The sequence below is a fragment of the Xiphias gladius genome, chromosome 15 (genome assembly GCF_016859285.1).
Source record: "Xiphias gladius isolate SHS-SW01 ecotype Sanya breed wild chromosome 15, ASM1685928v1, whole genome shotgun sequence".
NCBI lineage: Eukaryota > Metazoa > Chordata > Actinopteri > Istiophoriformes > Xiphiidae > Xiphias > Xiphias gladius.
In genome coordinates this window covers 9393600-9417284 of record NC_053414.1, presented here as the reverse complement: position 1 = coordinate 9417284, position 23685 = coordinate 9393600, and the positions used below count along the sequence as shown (strand labels likewise).

Genomic DNA, 23685 nt, shown 5'->3' with positions numbered 1-23685 from the left:
CTATCCGGCTCTTTAGCTGCTAAATGCCCCACTATGTTCACTGGTGGGTTGCTGTGTCTGTCTGCTGCTTGTGTGTACAGTGAGTTTTCTCAGAGATTTTTTTTTTTTTTTTTTTTGCTAAAATCAGCTGCCTGTTGCAGCTGGAAATTGTGATCTTAAAAACAGTTACACTGAACCAAGTTGTGGGCTATAAAACCACAACAAAGAGCTGAAAGATGCTTAAATGCCCCACATTGCTGAGGGGAACTGCAGAGTCGATTCATAACTCTCTGTGGGTTCATCACTATCAGCAACCTTTACTTTACACACAGGAACTTTTCCCAATTGGTAATATATAAATATTGACTAGTGCAGCTTTAAAATCTCAGTAAATGGTGAAAGTTCCAAAGGTGACATCTCCCGACCAGCAGTCTGAAATTTAAATCCATTTTAATTAGAGAAAACCAAATTAAAATTTCCACATCTGAGAGCCTGGAACCAGCAAATGTTTACTTGATTATTAACAAGCGATTAATTGACTATCAAAATTATTTTTGGATAATTTTCTATTTCTGTTCAATTGATCGCCTAATCATTTGATCTTACCATCTAGACCTAACAAAGGGTTAAAACTGACTTTAAAACATTTTTTTTTTACCTATGGGGTTAACATGTTAACAGCGTGATAATACACTCTGAGGTGTCCCTGATGAAGAAAATACCAGACATCGTACAGGAAAGGATCTCTCTGTGTGTTATCATCTGCATAAGTTAGCTAAATTCCACGTGTTTTTGCTCAGTCTGGCTTGTTTTTTTCACTCGTTACTGTTTTGATGTTTTTTGTCAATCTTTTAGGTGGACTTCTCACCCCAACTGCTACACCCAGTACAGTAAAGCCCAAATGGCTGAAAGAAACATGCAAATGAAGTCGTTAACAGTTCAACCCTGTCATTCTCTGCTGGTCCCTTCACGTTTACAGGACGATAGACCAGGAACAAACAGTGTAACCGTATCCAGAAGTCTTCTTGTAAATCGGATACTTTCAATATGCCTCAGGTTAAGTCTAGGCTATTGTGGTACATATACTGGGATGTTGGTGGGAAACTGAAGAAAGGCATAGGGATAGAGATGAACCATAATTCATGCAAGACCAGGAGTCGTGTGTTTCTGTGTGTGTGTGTGTGTGTGTGTGTGTGTTTCTTTAAACCCAGAAGAGTCACTAATTTGACCGTCTACTGTTTCTGCTGTAGAGGGAGGAGGCGAACAATCTATCTATTGTGCTGGAGAGAAGAGGAGAGGGAGAGGATAAAAGGGACTTACAACTTGTTATCTGCAGCTGTTCATCTCTTGTATGACGGTAGGATGAGGAAAATAAAGTAAGAGAGGAAGGATAAAGATAGAGAGAAAGACATTGCAGGAGAGAACGGGGAATTGACAGGAACACTTGTGCAGCCTTATCACGTAACACAGCATATGACCGGTATGGTCCCAAACCCTCACCCCTCTCCCTCTGTCACATGTACATTAGGACAGGGCGTTCTTCAGCTCATTCTAAACTTTCTTTCCTCCTTATTCTCTCTTTCTTTCTGTTCACTCTCCTTCCCTCCCGCTTGTTTGCTCACACTGCTCCATCCAGCTACATTTCAACAGGCAGCAGTCCGACTTGGTTTAGTGACAGGGTTGTCAATAGTCATATATACATCTGAGAAAAACACTTTCAGTGCTCATGTCATGTAGCTGGTGCTTTTCTCTCATTTTTCTGCTTTTTTTTTTTTTTTTTTTTTAATACATTTCTTAACATGTATATTAAGGAAAGAACACTTGAGTGCTACGAGTAGGAGAAGGTGACTGTCTTTCCAGCATACACACATTTTTACAGGTTACATGCAGGGTCTTGTCCACTATGACCCTCACAGTTTCCACAGAGGCCGACGTGGGCAAACGGGTCCAGAGTCACTTCATGGTTCCACAGGTTCAGAGTTCAGTTGGATCCACACTGTGGGTCAACTGACTGCTCCACAGGTCAGTGTTAATAAGCGTCACAATGAAGCAGGCCTTCTCAGCGGTCCTCCAGGCTTGGATTCACGGCTGGTTTCACAGTTTACAGTCAGAGAATGCCGTCGTCTGCAGCGTGGTCACTGCAGCATGATATCTTTGAGGTTTTCCTGCAGGATGGTGTCCTTGACGGCGTGGAAGACAAAGCGGATATTTTCCGTGTCGACCGCTGTGGTGAAGTGGTGGAACAGTGGCTTCCCTCGGTTTCTCCTTTTACGACTGAACGACTGCACCAGGAACGCCTACAAGGAGCGGAGCAGGGACACTTGAGTAACTGAGTTAAAGTCAGCTTTCTGCAGTTACCTGATTTCTTAAATGTCATGTGTATGAGAAACCCTGTTTCCGTAATCAAGTTAGGACTAGAGAAACTTGATTTCTCCTGGAGAAAGCCAACTTCTTGGTCATTTATACAGATATCCGGGTTTCTAATCTGCTCATTACATGTACACATTTGCATGACAAAGACTTCAGGCAACGTGGGGGAGGAGGATGAAAGGAAAAGGATTATTAAAAGTAGCGATACATCCTAACATTCAGAATATTTATGGCTACATGATTAATAATATCCAAGTAAGTTTCCAGAGCTGAACATCTGAATCTATGTCAACCCCCCCCCCCAAAAGAAAATTTTTTAGAAGTTTTTATGTTTTGAAGTTTTTAAAAGCCAGGAACCTTCGCATTGTATCACTATGACATTTAAAATCAGTAAGCAATGGATCCTAAGCAATGAAATGACCTGCTGCGTGCATATGCAAATTTACAGGTTACAGGTAGCAGGTTACACGGGGGTAAACTCTCAGAAAGCTACTACAGACCGCCAGGCCTAGTCTAACAAAGCACACCCTGTTATAAAGAACAGATATACAAGAATGCAACTGCTGTAAAGGTTTAAAAGTAAAACTATCATTAAGGCCTGTGGTTTGGTGGCGGTGTTGAGCCGGTCAAAGCATCTTGGCCCACCACATTCCCTTCGTTTCACTGGGCTTGAAAAAGTAAGTTATATTTCATAAATATCTGATGGCCCGAAATGCATCATCAATGATATTTTAATAGACTGTGAAGCTCTACAGGCTTTGATTGCGAGCCACCTTTTTCTGCTTTTGAACTGATTGTATTTTTGAGGTTGAGCACCCCGTTGGATTAACCTGCCCTCTTGTGTGCCCCGACTGAAACCTTGTTTGTGATTGATTGCGTAAAGTATACATGCTCATTCGCTTAATGTATGCGTGTGGGTGGGTGAGGGCATAAGTGCGCGCGTACCTGTACGTCCTCTAGCCTGCGAGAGTCTCCTCTGAACTCGGGAAAGTTCTTGCGGATGTCCACTGTGCGTATTTTCTCCACCAGCAGGTCTGTTTTGTTGAGGAAGAGGATGATGGACACGTTGAGGAAGAGCTTGTTGTTGACGATCGTCTCGAAGATGTTCATACTCTCCACCAAACGGTTAGTCCTTCGATCCTCCATCAGGACCTGGAACCACACATACACACACACATTATCCTTTGTTTTTTTTCAGGTTTTATCTGAGCACCAATTAAGGATTCAGTCCTCATCATATGACTGCTGATTTGAACTGGAGCCACGACTGAGGCAACAATCAAGTTTCCTCAGCCAACCCACAAAGAGAGCTTTGTGTAAATCTCAAATGTTGAGTCTCTCTGATGTTTCTTGTCCATTTCATAATCCTAAAAGTCAAGAGAATAATGATCAGACTGTCTGACAAACCTCTTAAAATCTCCACATCAGCGTTACATGATTGGAAGTGGATGTATGTGTCCTTGAATGGTACCTGGTCGTACTCAGACGATGACACCATGAAGAGTATCGATGTGATCCCGTCAAAACACTGAAACCACTTCTGCCTCTGGGACCTCTGCCCTCCGACATCCACCATCTTGAAAGGGATCTTCTTGATGACAAAGTCGTGCTCGACGATTCCTTTAGTCGCCTTCCTCGCGAACAAAATGTCCTGCTTGCTTGGGATGTAGTTCTGAAAAAGGGAGATAAACTTTTTATTTTTAAAAAGCGAAAGAGGAAAAAGGTGAAGCAATGAAGAGTGAACTTAAGATTTAACTCGTCCCTTACCAGTTGTCCAATACGATCCAAGTTGTCCAGGAAATATTTCACTGATTCACTCTGTAGACAGGACAAGGAAGAAATACATTACACTTGAAAATGTAATGTAATCTTAATGAGTAATCTTAATACACATTAACCAAATTTAGACACGAATAATCAAGTTAAAGCATTTAATCTGATCATTTCAACAGTTTAATTGCTTGTATTTTCTCCTTATTTACGTCTCATTTCATAGAAGCATATTGATTTAATAATACATCAATCTATGCAACAAAGGACAGAAAACATGCGACCAACCATAATCATATCAATGAAGGATGCTCCTACTGATTAATTTCCCTGTCGATTAAACTTGAATTCAAATTTTGACTAATCTACTAGTTGGGGGAGGGGGCGGGATTCCGGTAGCCAGTCCGACTACGCCTTAGAGATCCTTTATGTTGTTATGAAAGTTGTAAAAATATTTTCGGTTCATTATGAAACTATGGCGGGACCAGTTAGACTGGCGGGCCACCACAGTCTAGTTAATTAATGGGAAACACTGCATGTCGTGTTGGTTTGCCCAGTGTGGCTAACACTAGCAGTGCTAGCACCAGCAGCCTTCTTTTCTTGCAGGTTAACGTCCACATGCCTGCGCTGAATGGGGTTGCCCATTGCTGCGGTCGAGTGGTAATATACCAGTTTATTCTGACACAGCCTGAATACAACCTTATTTTCGTTTTCTAGATCAAAATACTGCCACCGGTTTTACGAGATGTCAACTGTTCCACTTTCCACCTTGCCTGTTGCCCGGCAATTAAAGGCGGGCAGTTAACATCTTAGATGCAAAAGTTAACCGGCATTATACATAAAAAAAAATTTTTTTAAATGATTTTAACCGACTAGTATTTCTTGTGCCGACGAGCAAGGGTAGCAACGTTTAATCGTTTAGTCGACTAATCACGCACATCCCTAACGAATTCCCTTGTATTTTTTCTAACATGCTCTGATACTTGTCAAGCTACTTTTGAGGACAGGCTTGACTAATATCACAGTGTTCTGAATGTATAACTAGACCGTGAACTGAAGTGACTCAAGTGATGTAACTGAATCATAACTGGTTCTTTGTGTTTAAATGTGCCATGTTTTTATCAGCGTTGTCTCTAATTACATTTAGTGTACTTTTTCACATTGCTACACAGAAACTAACATGACTCCAGGACTCCATAAAGCTCTGTAAGCATAGATTCAAGCTGCACTTTTTATGCACTTTTTATAATAGCAAGGGATTACATGACTGTGTGTAATTTGAAAGGGGTCGCCTGTAGTTACGAACCCACAGGGAATTAACACCAGACACTGCATCTCCCCTCAGCTTTAAGTAGCGTTTTAGTGTTTTTTAGTACATTAATTTGTCTGGACCACAAACTCCGCTTTCATCAAGCTTGGTTCCAGCAGCAGCAGTTGTGTTTAATGGAAAAAAGCTCTGACAAACACACTGTACCAACTACACCCTCCCCGTCCAGCACTAAATAGCAGACAGACAAAGTATTTAAAAGAGCCACATGTTTCCCTCAGGACTGGTGGAGACCAAAACAAAGCTTAAAAGAGAGTTAGTAATGGGTTTATATTCATTTATTGGCCAGAAACACAACTCCAAATGCAAATGTCGCTCCATGTCTGCTCGAAGACTATTAGCTAGCACGCCTGCCATTATAAGGTGTTAATATGTCAATGTTGTAGATACAGTTTGTTCTGCTGCACCTCCTAAGTAGCCAAAAATCAATTAATGCAGCTTTAAGATTGATGAAACCTACACACACTAGACATCCCACACATAAAAAACTATTTATGCCAACATAAGCATTTATTTTGGTCTTGAAAGACACAAACTACCATATATTGTCGGAGACATGTACAACACACTGGATGAGAGGTTAACTATGATTTATGTTGCGTCACAAGGCAACCACTGAAATCCCTTGAGAACATGAATTGTTGCATGTAACTTTATTGGCACTTCAACAGAAACAGGCATCCACCAAAAAGGGCTGCTGTTAACTCGTTGTGCCTGTTTGTGCAGAAAAGGGCAAGGAAACTGAGGAAAATGTTACGTTTGGATGAGATGGTGGATCGAAAGAGATGTGGGCCACAAAGAGCATAAGCTTGGTAAAGCTAGCTGGAGTTGGCTCTGCACCAAAACCTAATAAACTGACTTCTCATTTCTCTGTTACATGACTTAGATAGTCCTGAATCCAGTTGTAAAAAAATCAAACAGTTGTTTACATAATCTTATTGAGAAAGAAAAGTAGCAACTTTATCAGAAGGCAATCCCACATCTTATGATTTTATCTCCTGACTTTTAACAGCAACTGAACCAGATTGGAACAGATATAAAGCTCTATAAAGCTCTGTACAGCTGAGGGCGAGAGGTGATAATTATCTGTAGCTTCTTCACTACAAGCGATCCCATTCACATTGTCACACTGACCTTTGAAACACTGTTATTGTAAAAATATCAATTGTAACCACTTGAAGGGATCCTTTGAGTTCACTTCATTTTCGTACGGCAGGAAAAGCAATTAGAAGACTCGATTTGAGTTGTCATCCATCAGAGTGAACATCAAATCTCCATTCATTCTTGTCAATGCTACACTATTGTTGAATAGTAAAGCTCTTTAAGTGCAGGCTGATCGTCACCGTTATGGATTACACAGCTCAAGAATGTTTTAAGAGGCTGCTATTTGATTCTCATACTTTTCGGAAATGAATGGAAACTGGCGCGGGCCTGGAACAGGAGAAAAAGTTCAATACAATCAGTTTTCTAAAGCACAGCAGCATGATTTGCAGCTCGCTGTGGTGTCAGTTATATGTAATTTGTAGTAACTGAGCTACAACTTGCAAAACCAAAACTTTAATCTGTAATACAATACACACTGTACATAAAACATAAAAAAACCCGGTTTTAAGCTGAAACATCAGCTGCATAATGTTCAAACTACCTTAAATATTCTTCCTTACACTTATGATTCCTGACTATAGTTTAAAATTAAATCTCTCTCCTCCTCCCTCTCTCTCTTAGATACACACACATTCAACAGGAAACAGCTGTGTGTGTGAAAACAGTGGGGAGAGACAGGGGGGAGGGAGGGATTAGCTAGTCAGACAGAAATGAGTTACGAAGTCATTTTAGCACTACCATTACAGACACACACATGCTTACACACACGCACACACACACACTTGGGCCTCACTAGAATATAGAATTATTCCTCTTTAAACCCATCTCGACAGCAACTTTTTCCAGACTTTGCAGATTTTCAGTTTCCGTCGCGAAAACAGAACCAGTAACTTCTCGCGTGGCTGTTAAATTCATCACTGTCGTCCCTGTCGTGTCGCGTAACAACCAGGAAACGTGACCCCTGTGTGGGTGAGATGTGACCCCATCACCCCGCCGCTGACCTACAGTGTCACTGCAATAGGAAACACAAAGCCGGACACTCTGATTGGTTTAGCAGGACGTTGTTCAACGGGAGGAGGGGCTGGTCGGAGGGAAAAGCAGGGAGAGGGGAATTCCCAGAGATGAAGGGATACGCAAACACAGACAGAGACATGGACATATGTGAGCGCGCACACACACACACACACACACACGCACACACAGACACACGCACGCACAAACACACAGATCATTTCCATAGACACTATAACTGCAATCAGCAGAAATGACACATCCTGATCATTCACGCAGTGGAAGCATCAAACTAAATATGCAAATATATTAATTTTATTAGGCTGAGAATGAGTTTTAGTGCCTTGTTATCCGGATCCATAAGTAGTAAAACTGTAAACTATAGCTATAGGGTGTGTATGTGTGTGTGTGTGTGTGTGTGTGTGTGTGTGTGTGTGTGTGAGTGTATACTTGTTCTTATATCCCACTAACTCATGGGGACAAGAAACTGAGGTCCCCACGGGTAGAGACTGCTTTTTGAGGGTTAAGACTTGGTTTTAGGGTTCAGGTTAGACTTAGGTTTAGGTTAGGTGAAGGGGCTAGGAATGCATTTTGTCAACGAGTGTCCCCACGGGGATAGTGGAACAAACGTGTGTGTGTGTGTGTGTGTGTGTGAGTGTGTGTGTGTAGTTGAATAAGGCATGAGGAATGTCTCCATTCATGGCTTGTATGGGCAGATTAGGGGCTTTATTACAGCAAAGACCTGAATAAGCTCACACTCTGCAGTGTGTGTGTGTGTGTGTGTGTGTGTGTGTGTGTGTGTGTGTGTGTGTGTGGGTGTGTGTGTGTGTGTGTGTGGCCACAGGTATATGTGTCACTTGCAGTGTGTGTGAGACTGGGTGTGCCACTATCGTTTGACCAATGAAGTCTTTCACTACACACTACAAACTACAGTGGTATTTTAACTCACAGTGTGAATATACTGAGTAATAATCCAGGGCTGTAACTAACACTTCTTTTAATTATCGATTAATCCATAGATTATGTTTTGATTATGGCCATTAAAACTTCCCAGTGTCCAAGGAGGCATCTTCAAATTGTTCAATTTGTCTCAACAACAGTCCAAAATTCAAATATATTCCGTTTATAATTATATAAACAGCAAATGATCATGTTTGAGAAGCGAATGTTTGGCATTTTTGCCCAGTAAATTATCAAAAATTAAGTCAGTACTCTGTTAGTTGTGTAGGGTTCTGAGCAGTCACTTGAATTAAATCTAACAGATCCCTTACTGAATCTTTTATTTGCCATGTTTTTTTAATAGGCTAAAATTTCAGATACGAATTTAACTAAAAAGCAAACATGTAATCTATGTATTAGTCGTTGGTTTTTTTTGCCTTGGCGTTTCATTTCTTCACAATTTCCTTATCTACAACTTTTGTTCCCTGAAACTGTTGCAGTGTTTTAAAAACTAAATTGGTAAGACTTTAACTAAACAAACAGTCCTGTGTACTTTAAGTTGGTCTGACTGTTTCTGTTTATTGCCCAGATGCAATGAAAATAAGACCCGAGCTGTAATAAATCTGTGGGCCGCAGAAGTATAAAGTAGCAGAAAATGGAATTTTTTTAGCTCGAGTTGCTCTCTACCACAGCACACACATGATGATGCTGGCACGAAAGAAGCAAAGACGGGTTAACACAACCCCCAAACCCAGAAACAGGGATATACAGAAAAAGATGTTTCCTCTGTAAACACTTAAAGTAGATAAAGTAACTAATACTTGTACGTATGTCAGTAGCAGCAGCAGCAGCAGCAGCAGCAGAGACGTCCAGGTTGAAATCTCATTTGCTCAACCATATGGAATGTGTGTGTGCGCGCGAGCGTGTGTGTGTGTGTGCGTTTCAGCCTCTTTTATAGCCTCTTTGTGTCTTACGTTCCCTATACAGTATAGTCTAAACTAGTACTTATCCAGAAAGTCTCTGCCGCTGTAGACAACAGCAAAACAGTTTACCGTCACAGCATGATGTGCAGCCTTGTCTTTGTGAAGCAAAGGAGGTTTTGGTGTTTATACCCTATATCAAACTGTGTGTTATCTGGGTGTGGTGGGAACATGGAGAAGCCTGCAAGTAAACAAAATCCTTACATGTGCTCGCTTTCAGTTTGTTTTTCTGTCACTATCTCCACTCCTTCGCTCCGTTTTCTCTCGTTCTCTCTCAGCCTCCCCATCCCCCCGCTGCTCCTCTCTACTTTCCACTCCCTGCCCTCTCTCCCTCTCGCCGGACTCTCTCTCTTTCTCTCTGTCCTCCCTCTCCCTCTCTCTGCCTGTGGCCCAGCTCCAGCTGTGCCTGGGAAAAGCTGACTGTGGTATCCCCGGAAAACCTCTCCGAGAGTGGGGGGGATCTAACTCAGCACATTTACTCCACAGTAGACATTTTTTTGTTTTTCTTACTTTGACAGAATAAGGCTGGCGATACTCTGTATTTTACTTATTGTCAACAAATCCCGTAAAAAGATCAAAACCGACAACGCGTTAGCCCATCTCAATACCTCATAGCTCCCCTACCCTGTATGTGACACTTAGCCCCCAAAGCCCTTGTTCCTACTCAAGGTGTAAATCTTACAAAAGGATTAGAAATGTATACTTCAGTTTTGAAAAAATTGTTAAGTAGTTTCCTAAAACAACGGGCTCCATAGTTTTTTAGCAAATAGGAGCAAAACAGGAGCAAATTGTGCCTTTCTTTTTTTCTGTACTATCTTCAGTCACACTTTAATGTATATTGGAGCAAACAGTGCAATCCTCCTAAAGTTTTCCCAAATAGGGTTAAATTGTACACAACTCCAAACAAAAGTAGAAACAGAAAGTAACCCCTATCGTGCTCTTTAACTGCATATAGATATACTTCCTGGGCAACTTGCCAGCAAACCAAGCAGCTGCCTTTTAATACCAGTTCATTTATACGTGGTTTGTTTAAATATTTATAGCTGTGGCTCGCGTTCGACGTCGCGCAAAGGACAGGGGATTTGTTTACGTTCTGTCTTACATGGGAATGCAAGAAAACGAAGTGCACTGGCTGGTTAGGACCAAATGGTCAGCTGTCCGTGTAGTAAGCAGGAGCGATAACCACCCCTACAAAGCATTCAAGGGCTTTCAGGGCATTTTTTGTAATATCCCTTTACAGCTGTAGAAATAGATGCTACATACTGTGTGAAATGATAAGGGAAAAATGTTTGTTATGACTGCAGATGAGTATTTCGTAAGGTGGCTGACCAAGACGCTAGCGCGGTCGCTACATGGGGATGCTTTGCGTGTTGACTAGCATTTTGGACTTGCAGACAAGTGTATAAAATCATGAATGTAAAATTTAAGTTTACAAAGCTTTGGGAAGAACAACGGAGGTGGTGAGAGCAAAATCAGCACGACTCACTAGTCAGTAATGCCACAACACCCAGGTTGAAAAAGACAAACATTTTCCTACAGGGCAGATGTTCTTGTGCTTGTGAGTATTTACAGCTCCAGGACGGTGTATGTGGGATTGACACAAAACAATTACTGTGGCCCATGTCACCCAGTGCAACACTGATGTAATTTTAATAGTTTTCGGACAACAATGGAGCTCTATGGCGCAGAGGACTAAGCTGTATCAGGCTTACACAGACGATACTTGTTCAATTCATTGTCGGTTTGGGTCTTTTCATGGGATTTGCTACGACGATGAGAAAAATATAGAATATCGAGAGCCTCATCCTTTAAGCCGGAATAATGTGTGGCCTGTGCAGCTGTAGCATACTAGTTTTTATCATACAGTGACTCCAGATAAGACAAGGCAGACTGACCCTGTGCTGAAGCTGTGCACTGACATCTCCCGCACACACGCGCACACACACACACACACACACACGCACACACACACACACACACACACACGCACACACACACTCACACGTACAGTATGTTAAGTGAGATGGAGACGGAAGTGGCTTCTGTCTGACTCCAGATTGTTTTGTCACTGATAAATGTGTAACGAGGCGAAAGGTCAAGCTTACAGCTCCGAGCAGACAGTGTAGCTTCAGTGTCACTTTCAGTAAAGAACAAATAAACTTGCTGCCAGAGCCAATACAAAGCGCACTGACAACAAGACCAGCTGGCGATGCTATGTTGAGGATATGGTTAGTGATCATTCATGACATTCTGTTGAACCATTAAGCGTCATTAACAGTCTGTCTGGCCCCCTCACAGCATATTTGTAGACACTTGTAGAAGCAATTGGTTCTTCAGCCATTCTGCCGCTCAGAAATCGTTCTTTAAACAACAGTTAAGTGGCTGCTTTACACCACTCTCAAATCATTTTGGTTCTTCTTCTTCTTTCAGACAGCAGAGAAAAAGATGAAGGAAAAAAAAACTGAATAGAGACTGTCAGGTGTCATAGGCTGCCAGATATCCTTTGTTACTCTTTCTGGAAATTCTTCGATGAAATCTTTAAGCATTTCAGTTATTCTTTAAAGCTAGTCCTGGCAAGATTTAATGTTTATAATACAGTTGTCTTATTTGCCTAATTTAAAGAAAGACAAGCTTTCATTTCCCCAACTGACATAATATAAATTTGTCCTATTTGACATAAAATTATCCCAAATTTTGTCCTGTAAAAAGTAAATGACAATACCAAGAGTCTGCAGCCATGCCAGCAGCTCTGGGAAGCAGTACTTAGGGACAACAGTGCTTTGAGCACAACGCTAATGTCAGCATGTTAACATGCTCACATGCTAACATATAGCAGCTTAGTATTGACCATGTTCACCGTCTTAGCTTAGCTTGTTAGCATACTAAAATTTGCTTATTATAACTAAACACGAAATACTGATGGAAATGTCTTTAGTTTTGTTGGTATGTGATTATAAACCAAAGTACTGGACAAACTGAAATTTTGAACCAATGGTAGATGATATGTCGAGGGACCACCAAAGATATTAGACACAGGAAATACCAAATTTCGTGGCGATCAATCCAATAGCTGTTGAGACATTTCACTAACAAACACAAAAACGTCTTGGTGGAACTAGAGGAATAATCAGGGGACCATCAAAATCATTTGGATGCATCACATTTTGTGCCATTCCATCCTGCAAATGTTGGGACATTTGCCTGCACAGGTGAAAACTTTGACCCACCGGTGGCACTCAAGGCAATCCATCCAATCCTTTCTGAGATATTTCAGTCTTGACCAAAGTGTGTGACTGACACTGACGCTGCCACCCCTAGAGCCACTAGCACGGATAAAAACCATCGCTGCTAAGTACGTGATGAATCACAACGCATGATCCTGTCAAGAAACGCACCATCGAGAAAAGAAAGCACTGGACTCACCCCTTTACCTTTCACTACCTCCATCCCCACTGCTCACTGAAAACAAAACTCTTAGGTAAAAAGAGGGCACAAGTTACCAATATAATATTATAATGTCTTTTGATGATGATTTCAAAGTATCTCAAATTAAAAAATAAATGAAGTTCAGCCTTGCTCTGGCATTTGGGTAAGTAAATGTGCCATTTTATCAAACCCCTTTAAGAATACCTGGCATTTTCAATAAAAAAAAAATACTGCTTTATTTTCCATCTATTCAATGTAACTAGTTATATAATAAAAAGAGACAACCCCACCATCGGTGATGTGTGCAACCCATTGGTTTTGATCAGTAAGTGTTTAAAATATTAGGGTTAAAAGGGAAGAGAATTACACTGCAATCTACGAGACGTTTCAGGTTGGGTTTGGTGCAGTGTAGCGTGGCAGATGAAACTCCGCGGGGCTCCACTTCGCCGGCTCCATTTACAGTCAAAAGAGAAAATAATAATTACGTCTTTGGAAAGTCACCAAATAATGAAAGAGAGAAGTAAATTGCTCAGAAAAACAATAAATAATTCCACGGGCTTCCCTCAGTGCAGGGCTCCTGCACGGAGTTGACAGGTAAAAACCTTTCTGATATTATCCAGTTACATTCATCTGACATTTTAGAGCAAGTCAGTGATCATTAGCTCGGCGACAACTGGCCGTGGTGAATGTGTTACCATGAAGTCTCGACTGCCGACATCACTCAAGTGATGGGGAAATATTTATGGAATCCGTGGTGTAAACATTTACGGCTCACAGCCACGGGCACTACAGAAATGGAAAACCCACACAGACCGAGGTGTTTTATTAAAGGTTATTTTTTGGCATCACTCCTCAATTTGACAGCCTACAGCAGAGTGAGAAAGAAACAATGGAGAGCAATGATGGGCATCAAAGCTCCCGAGCTGTATTCAGTTCCAGGATGTTATTTGGTGTGTATTTTAAAGAAAAGAAAAAAGAGGTTGACTCACTACTTTGAACCAGAAATTGCTACTTGCCACTAGACTGATCCACAAAAGGCCATATTACATTTTCATACTGATAAATGAGTGAAGTCCTGCTTGGTCATAGGTCACTCGTTGGGTACTCTTTGCCTACTGTGACGCATGAAGCCAGAAGCTTCGCGGCTCAGCCAGTGAGTAACTTATGAGTAAACGTGACTCTTGGTCAGTGAATGACCCGGAGGCTGGGTTTTTCATACAGACGTTAATAGGAGGATTAGTGGAAGTGGCTCATCTTTGTAACCCTATAGGTCGTGAACCTCCCAAAAGGGTCACAAGATGATTGGAAAGCAGGAAAAAAGAAACAGTATTTCTACTAGACAATATATTATTATGTACTGCATTATTATATATATATATTTTAAGTGTTTCCTCTAATGTTTGCTGTTTTTTTCTTGTGAATAACTAAATTTTTCCTGTTCAAACTTGTGAAAAAAATATTTAAATAAATCAAACAAATAAACAAAAAAAAATCTCTTTGGTTCAGGATGTCTTAACACACAGACATATGCAAACTGTGACAATCAGTCATTAGTAGATTTCCTAAGATGTTTTTAAGTGGTCACGAGTTAAAAGGTCCAAAGGCTGCTGCAGGAGTAGTTTGAGACATAACTATGGACGTTTTCATGCAAGAAAACTAAAACTTCTCTTGACTATGTCTGAATGGTCTGGGGTTGAATACCAGGACAAATTCTTTCTTCCATCTTTCCAGGTTATGAGAGTTAACGAACCTTTTTTTTCTCTATCTTTTTTTCGCTGAAGTACTCCTTTAAACTGCTAAATCTTCTTCTAAGATCTTTTAAGTTGCTCACTCACTTCCACTGTAAGGCTTTCTTATAATTGTATTTGGATCTGGTACACGTGCATATGTGTGTGAGGTTGTGTGTGTATGCGTATGTCTCCAAGCATGTATTTATGTACTGCATTATTATATATATATATTTTAAGTGTTTCCTCTAATGTTTGCTGTTTTTTTCTTGTGAATAACTAAATTTTTCCTGTTCAAACTTGTGAAAAAAATATTTAAATAAATCAAACAAATAAACAAAAAAAAATCTCTTTGGTTCAGGATGTCTTAACACACAGACATATGCAAACTGTGACAATCAGTCATTAGTAGATTTCCTAAGATGTTTTTAAGTGGTCACGAGTTAAAAGGTCCAAAGGCTGCTGCAGGAGTAGTTTGAGACATAACTATGGACGTTTTCATGCAAGAAAACTAAAACTTCACTTGACTATGTCTGAAATGTCTGTGATTGAATACCAGGACAAATTCCTTCTTCCATCTTTCCAGGTTATGAGAGTTAACGAACCTTTTTTTTCTCTATCTTTTTTTCGCTGAAGTACTCCTTTAAACTGCTAAATCTTCTTCTAATATCTTTTAAGTTGCTCACTCACTTCCACTGTAAGGCTTTCTTATAATTGTATTTGGATCTGGTACACGTGCATATGTGTGTGAGGTTGTGTGTGTATGCGTATGTCTCCAAGCATGTATTTATGTACTGCGTATGTCTGCGTATGCGGGAATATATATGTGGTATTTTATTTTGTCCTTTGTTCTTATTATTTGATCTAAATTTTTCACTTGAGTTACTTTATTGTTTCATACTTGCCCTTTGAAAAGCACTTTGTAAATGCTCATTCTGGTTAGTGATATTTAGAGTAAATAAAGTGTCATAAAGTTCTTAGCACAGCCATCTATCTATTCTCATTAATTCATCCATTCATCCTTCATTGATTCCCAAAAAAAAAATCACAATTACAAATTATAAGATTATTCATTGACACAATAATCAGTAGATCACCAGCTCCAACAGCCAAACAAATCTGGGAGCACTGTGTCTTGCATGAAAAAAAATAGTATCATTATATCTAGTTTTGGAATCACTACTGTTAAATAACATCTAGTTTAAAGTCAGTAGAGAGGCACACATTTGTAATGAGACAGGTGGAGTCAATAGAAGAGTACTTCAGCTCATCTAACAAGGCCGTACGGGTACATTAGACAAAAAATTTGGAAACCACCCCTCTAATCTACTCACCAGCTGGAACTCAGAACGCCGCGTGTAGGCCTCTTGTATGCCGGCGTCTGCCCACAGCGCGCTCAGTGCCATCACGTACAGCTGAAACTCGCTGGGCTCGACCCCCGAGGCGCCGACGCGTCCCTCCCACGACATCACCAGCATGCCTTGCTTCTCGTTCTCACAGCTCTGCCAGCTGATGCCGAGCTTGTCCCGGGCGTCCACCAGCACGCGCACGCCCTGCAGAAACGCACAAGCGGGACAGTACGAGCCTGAATAGAGTGAAGTGGTGGAACAACTGCTATTTCTTATGTCAGCAGTATTGTACAAATATTTCCTGATCACACAGATGAAAAAACACACACACACACACACACACACTGCATGTGCTGCTTCCTGAGACAAAGGTCAACACCTAGTCTAGCGTTACTGGTAAGCATAAAGCATGTCTCTGACACGCACACACGTCTACTCAACACATGCGTGTGTGGCTGCTGGTGGTTTTCCATGAAAACCATGTGGACCGATCCGTGTGGGAGGTCTCCTCCTGAGTGATCAAAGTAACCAACACACACACACACACACAGATATTCAGTGTTTTATATCTGTTTCTTCTTTTGTTGTTCTTTTTATTCAACCTTTTTTCATCTAATCCCTCCATAACCCGCGATGTTCTGCAGCCAATTTATTTCAAGTTTTTTTTTTTAGTTATAGTCTCATATTGACAGTCGTTATTTGCACCTTACTTTACTACTTTTTAAATCTAATTTATTTTAACTATTAAGTTGCTTGTTATTCCGTTCTATCTTTTTCTCTCCGTCAACTTTTATGGCTTAATAATTGGTTCTGATGTGAAGCATATTTCATAGCATGTTAAAAGTTCAAAATGTACAGAATTAATAAAGCTTGTTTGCTTGATTGTCTAGTTTATTGCTTGACACAACACAGGACTCAGCAGCAAACATCATCAGTGAACTACAAAGCGTTTCAGAGGTCACCCTAGGTTAAGACCTGTATGCATGTGTGTGGTGTGTGTCTGTCAGTGACTCATTACCACCTAACTTTTGTGCAGTAGTCAAGTCAAGTCAAGTCTATTTGTAGAGCTTAACGTCACGTTCAATAGGCTTTACATGCCGACAAGATCAACAGTCTCTGACGAAGCTCAACTTTATCTCTACAAAGAAAATCCTCCAAGTAAACCCAAAGCAAGGAGATAAATCTGGAGGAAACCTTAGACACGGAAAACCTAAGGAGAGGTCCCGCCTCCTAAGACAGATGGTTGCATAACAAGTGTAAAAAAAGGCAAATACAAAAAAAAGAAAGGAAGATGTGACAGTTAGTAGAATTTCTCACTACTGCAGCTACTATGTGTGTATGTTTGAGGCATGTGAGCTTGTGTGTGCGCTTGTGTGCGTAGTCTGCCTGGGACGCCCCCTTCGTGACTAAGTGGTGTGGTTGTGTTTCTAAGTCTGATCCGTCATTCACGACTAGAGTAAGACAGACGACAACATAAACAACTGAGAAAACCCCAGAATGAGACGAGTGTTAAAGCACAAAGACACACATGTCATCATAGCCTGACGCATGTGCAGATCCAACACCGACATGTTGGTAGGGAAAACTGCCAGGAGAAAGTCACTGTGAGGAAGTCTTGAGTCACGTCCAGTCGTGACTCTTGTCCATGTAATCCTTTTTTTTTTCTGTGTGTGAATTTACATGAACCTTATCAATTTAATAATCTGTGCATTTCTTGCATAATCCACTTCATTCTTGTCTGTCCCTCTTCCTGTATGCCTGCATGTTTGTACGGCTGTCTGTTTCCCTGCTGGTGCACCAGCGTGTACGTCCTTAGTCATAAAGTGCGCCTCTGTAGTTTACATTTTTTTTACACCAAATACGACGACGCCATATCAAGTTGATCAGGCCTGTCCTGTTCCAGAGCCTTCTCCGGATTTGGCAAAGAAATGCTGCCTTTTTTTTTGCCCAAATTTGGAGTATAATGCCAGAGTGTCCTCCCCATTCTCTCATGCGAACTGGCCAAATTTTTTTTATGAGGGTATTCAGGTGACCCTTTTCAACTTATATTGTCTGGAAATAGCACTTGCCCAATTTGTGTTTAGCAGGTAGCATTCAGGTTGTCATCAGTCACTGGTAAATGGGTTACTTGAACTACTACACTGATGAAAAAAAAACAGTAAATAATGGAAGTCATGTCCTTTTTCATGTTGACATTCCAGATATGTTGCTTTACAGATAATGGGGCATTATAGAGATGCCTTAACATTTATTCTGGTGGACTAAATTTCACAACTCGGACTGTAAACTGAAGTCCTTTCACAGAATGCAGCCTCTGACCTGGACCACAGCTTCTGTCTGGGACACGTCCTCCGAACCCGTCTCTCTCTTTGACATGCACAGTAGGTGTAGCTGATAGATAACAAACCTGAAACTCCAGTATACAGGGAGTATTACACTGAGCTAAATGGCTGGACTTGAACCCAACCTTACCCTAACCCCAACCGTGGAGGGTAACACCATTCGAAAGGGGAAACAGACTTCGATAAAACTCGGCTCTTGGTATTTGTCTTATGTGTCACTGGTCTTCAGTATCTGGCTACATGGGGCTAGAAAAACATGAAAATCTGACATCTGAGCTGACGACTTGTATTCTTGCAGTCATGACGTGGTCAGTGGCATTGTTAGCAGTTGCCTACACTAGCTGTCAGAGGTCTGTTTCTTTTATCACTGTTTTGTACCTACACAGGAACTGCCTTCCTGCATTAATGTGGTCCACCCCATGAACTGCACTGCCCTCCTCCTCTGCCTTTTGGAGGAGGAGCCCCCCCCCCCTCATAATCCACTCAAAACACAGGGAGACAGAAAACATTGTCCAATGTAAAGCAGACACCAAAAACTGTCAGAATACATTATCCTATCTGGTGACCAGTGCCTCTTCCCCCTGCCCTGTAACAAACAAGCGTTAAATAGTAATTAACCTCCTCAGTCTGTACAGTTCAATCAGTACAATCTGTGTTGAAAGCCGCAGAACTTTATTTTTAACTTCCATGGAGATCCAATACTTTACAAAGATGCCAAATATGCTGAGTTTTGGGGCTTCAATAGCCTAAATGGGGAGCTGGACACGTCACACAGTTCGTGAACTGACACGGCAATATCAATGGCAAGTTGGCTAACATCACATTAGCCACCAAGCTACTGGTCGTACCAGGCCGAGTGAACCTGTAGCAGCAAGACCCGTGAGTGTACTCAACTGAGTGATGGTGTGTTTTTATTGCTAACGAATTCAACTTTTTACTCGCTACAGAAGGAATAGGCTACTCATTCTTTCAGAGCTTACACTGTCTCGCTTTAAAGCTACTTAGAGGGAAAACGTAAGGGAATTTGTTGAAAAGGAGCTAAGAAAAATCAGCGGACCGCACTATTTGTGTAAGACATACGCAACTTTCCATCTGTGAACTTGTGGCGTCACCCCGGATTGATGGGGTTCAGGCAAAAACTCGGTCAAGCGGGAAAACGATAACGTTTGACAAATAGGGACAATCAGAGAAAGAGAGATAAGATGAACCTGCTTAAAGAAAAAGTGAAATCCAACATGTTCTCAGTTTAGAAAAAAGAGGTTAAAGATAGATAATTGTATTTACGAAAGGTAGAGATTGGGAATAAATGGAAAAGTCATTGGTCCACTCTTCAGTGTAAAGCTGTTTCCTACTAGCTTGCTACCTATATTTGGTGTGTGCAGCTTTTTGGACTCAGCTTGCACCGGTTTAAACTCAACTCACGAGAAATAAATGATTCCACTTTGACAAGGACTACACCAGAGATTTATCCATTACTGGAGGTATAATTACTGACGCTCAGGGAGCAGAACCACACCTGAATTGTGCCACACACCTGTGCGTTCTCTTTCAGCTTTATCCTTCCTTCCTCCCTGCTATGTTCTCCTTCTCTGTCATTAGGTTCCCATGAAGGGTGGGTGGGTGTGTGTGTGTGTGTGTGGGGGGGGTCAGGTGAAGCTGTTCCTCCGCCAACGCCCTAGACTGTACTGTACTGTAGAACTGTAGACAGCAATCCAGTCAAACCAGCAGCGGTTCTCAGCTTTATCAATGGAGTCATGTTTCATTTATGGTGTGGTGAATCACATTGTGATAAGTCAATTTCACATACACACATTAAGTTTTGTTTTAACATAATTTACTGTATGAACATTGAATGTTGTAATGTTCAATCCCATTGAACATTACATAATGTTCAATGGGATTGTGTCATTTACGAGTACTAATTAATGCACCTTCTCCTCCAGGCCTATAGTTGCCACTAAATTGTTTCTATTTGATGATCTGTGTTATTTAACATTATAGTAATTAGTACTGGAGCAATAGGCCGACTCACAGGCTGCTGGGGGGGCCATTCCGTTCAAACTCATGCTGCGCAGCCAAACATAGTTCACATACGCATACACATAACTTTATTTTAAATTGTAGGGGAGATAGGAGAGCTTCCAAAGATACCGTATACGTCTGAGATATGTCAAATATGTCTGGCTGGATTTTGGGGGTAAATGTGTCTTAAACGATGCAGAAGACGTGTAGATCTCTTTCCGTCTGACAAAAAGGTGCAGCCATAAAAAACGTGGGGGTCTTGGGTTTGAATATTTCAGTCACTGTAAACATCATGTAGCTTTGAGTTGGATCGAGCTGAAGTGATCGATGAAACAAAATCAGTAGCCAATCGGTAACTATTTTGGTAGTTGATAATGGTGATTTTAACAACCTTAAAGCCACTTAAGGGGAAACAAAAGGGGAAAACTAGATATCTGGGTGTTAATCGCTTAGTCAATCGACAGAAAATGAATTGGCATGAATTCTGACACTGGATTAATCTTGATCATTTATCAAGCAAAAATGCCGGTCACTGGTTTCAGCTTGTCATCTGTGAAGATTTGCTACATTTCTTCAGAAAACTGAATATTTTTGGGTTTTGGACAGTTTCTCAGACAGTCGGCCAAAAAAGCAAGATGTCAGTTTGGGCAATGTTTCACCATGTTCTGAGATTTTTATAGCCCAAACAAGTATCAGTTAGTCAAGAAAATAATTGCCAGATTAGTCAGTGATGGAAATAATCATTTGATTGTTGTTTGTTGCTTTTCCCTTTTTGTTTTATTTGAATGTAAACTGAATACTTATGGGGTTTTGGACTGTCAGTCAGACAAAACAAGTAACTGGAAGACATGACTTATGGCATTTCTCACTATTATTATTATTATTATTCTGTCGGACTAAATGATGACTGGATTAACTGGAAAAGGAATAGAGATTCATTACTGAAAATAACTGTTACTTGCAGCAACTCTGTCATACTAATAGTGTGTCTGTTGCCTGTTTTTGCCTCTTCTATGGGCTCCTACACGTTATACATTATGTTTTTCTGCAGTTTAGATAGTGGTGGGGGCGGGGGGTCTTGGGTCTGGCACGTGACAAGACCGCCACTGTATGCTGGTATTCGGGGCAGGGTGCTGCATAGTGCCTTGGCTGTGCAGAAGTGCGGGCTCTTATCATCCTTGTCTGGGCTGTGTGGCACTCAGGGCGGATGTGCTCATCCCTCAGGAATAGTCTGGTATTGTTAGCTGGTGAAGGAGGCCCAGCCATGACAGCAAACAAAGGGAGAGCACACACACACACACGCACGCAGGCACGCACACACACGCACACACACACACACACACACACACCCGCAGACACACACACACACACACACTTCAGGATAAAAATATGTACTATGTCAACAAACCTCTCTGTGTGGCTCAAGAGACAAATAAAAACAAAACCAAAACATGTGTTGCCAGCAGAGATTATAGATGTAGAGGACTAAACTTTGGACTCGGGGATAAATGTTTGCTTTAAGGCCTCAATCAGATTATTTCCCATGAAACCTTGTCCTTACCTTCAGTATATTCTCATAGATAGTGTCCCGGAAATCCAGCATTGCTTTCTGATCAAACTCTTGCCCGTTGATGATGCGCATCTGTTTGAGGAATGTGGACTTTCCGCTCTCTCCGGCCCCGAGCAGGAGGATCTTCACCAGCCGGCGCACGGCTCTCCTCTCCCGGGCGAGCATCGCGTCTATCTCCCGGCTCCTGCGCCGCGCCTCCCGCTCCTGCGCCGCGTCCCTCTCCCGGCTCCTCTCCTTGCTGCCGCCCGGGTCCCGGCTGGCGTCGGCCGGGAGCAGGCAGCGGCTCAGGGTGCGGACCACTCCCGACATGGCGAGTCGTGGGAAAAGTTCACCGAAACTTCAGTGGGAAAACGTTCATTATAGGACGTGACCTCTGGGGTGGAAATGACCCAGTCCGGTTACATCCACCTGATGAGTAATACGTTTCCCGCGGGTAAATAAATGAAGTCTACATTCACAGTTAGCGGATGAAGCGGTTATCTAGTCTCCAACCGGCAGACAAAACGTGTCCATCTTGGTTAGACCGCGCCATCAAAAAAAAAAAAAAAATCAGTGTGGATAGTTAAGAAACCGAGGCAGAAAACATCCAAAAAGTTTCAAAGTTGGGGTGTTTGAGCGCGTCCTGCGCCGAAAATACAGGCTGAAGTTGATCTGAGGTCGGTGTGTCCATCCAACGCACGACAATAGTAAAGGCGAACGCAAGGACTCACACAGCGGGACAGCTTATACAAACTAAACACAGCCAGCGGTTTGTGAACTTGGGCAGCGGAGAGAGAGAGAGAGAGAGAGAGAGAGAGAGAGAGGAGGGAGGGTGGACTACCGGAGCTCGCCGTCAGGGGGCGCCACCGAGCGCAACGCGGAAGGAGCGACAGTTCAAAGTCCTCGTCCGCGAGACGCGTGACCCGCACAAACGCCATCAGAGCGAACCGGGCGGAGACTCAAGGCGTTTCTGGAACCAGTAAATTGAAGCTGTGCGTCGCAATCAAACTTGGTTTGGTACCGTGTGAATTCCGCCTACTCGGTGTGCTGAGGGAAGTACGTTTAAAAACACTACATAAATTATATCCGGCCACGGTTTTTGTTTCAGGATCCGCAGACGTCGACATTAACTGTACTCACCGCTGAAAGGAAAACGAATCTCTCATTCAGCTCTTCCCTGACTGTGACTTCATCGACACATTTTGGTAAAATTTGATCATTTAGAACTTTACAAACTCGATTTTAAACTTTCTGGTAAAGATGTCATAATATGTAATATATAAGAGACCCCAAGATTGATTTGATGGTAAAGGTGATGATTATAATTGGAATTTCCCCCCCCTCTTTTTAGCGTCATTGTTTTTTTCTTGTCTATGTTTTGGTTTTTTTTCCTTCTAGCATTTATTGTAGTTTCCGCTTACAATATAAAATTTTCTGATTGTAATGAAATGCAAATCTATTTTGTTCAAAAAATCTAAAAAAAGAGAGTCAAATTAGGGTTTCCAATAAAGGGATTTACACAGTATTATAGCCTGTTCAACCTCTTAAGGTGTTAATTTGTATGTTTGTTTGTTTCTGTTGTTTAGTTTGGTCGGTAAATTGCATCCCCATTAACTTCTGCCATAGCAGCTGATAATTTTCATGGGATCCGCATACTAAAAAATGTCAAAATAAAACATTAATGAAGTCATGAAAGGAAGGTCCACACCAAAAATGTAATAGATACAACACAACTGAAACAATAACTCTCTATCAGCTATCAGTAATATCAATAAAGGATTAAAATGAAT

At 41.5% G+C, this 23685-nt stretch overlaps 1 protein-coding gene across 1 annotated transcript; it reads right to left on the bottom strand.

Moving 5' to 3' along the window:
• Positions 1–96: 96 nt before the first annotated feature.
• On the bottom strand, positions 97–22654 carry gna12a (guanine nucleotide binding protein (G protein) alpha 12a). Its single transcript, XM_040145947.1, has 6 exons — positions 21908–22654; positions 15968–16186; positions 4117–4167; positions 3821–4021; positions 3295–3501; positions 97–2276 (listed from the first exon to the last, which is right to left on the bottom strand). Exons 1-6 carry the CDS (start codon positions 22223–22225, stop codon positions 2115–2117), a joined length of 1158 nt encoding a protein of 385 aa, XP_040001881.1. The 5' UTR covers positions 22226–22654; the 3' UTR covers positions 97–2114.
• Between the last annotated feature and the right edge of the window lie 1031 nt (positions 22655–23685).

Coding starts and splice junctions, on each gene's coding strand:
- gna12a (XM_040145947.1), bottom strand. CDS start 22,225: ATGTCGGGAGTGGTCCGCACCCTGAGCCGCTGCCTGCTCCCGGCCGAC. Junction 16,187..21,907: donor TCTATGAGAATATACTGAAG/GTAAGGACAAGG, acceptor GCGTTTCTGCAG/GGCGTGCGCGTGCTGGTGGA. Junction 3,502..3,820: donor CATCGTCTGAGTACGACCAG/GTACCATTCAAG, acceptor GTGTGGTTCCAG/GTCCTGATGGAGGATCGAAG.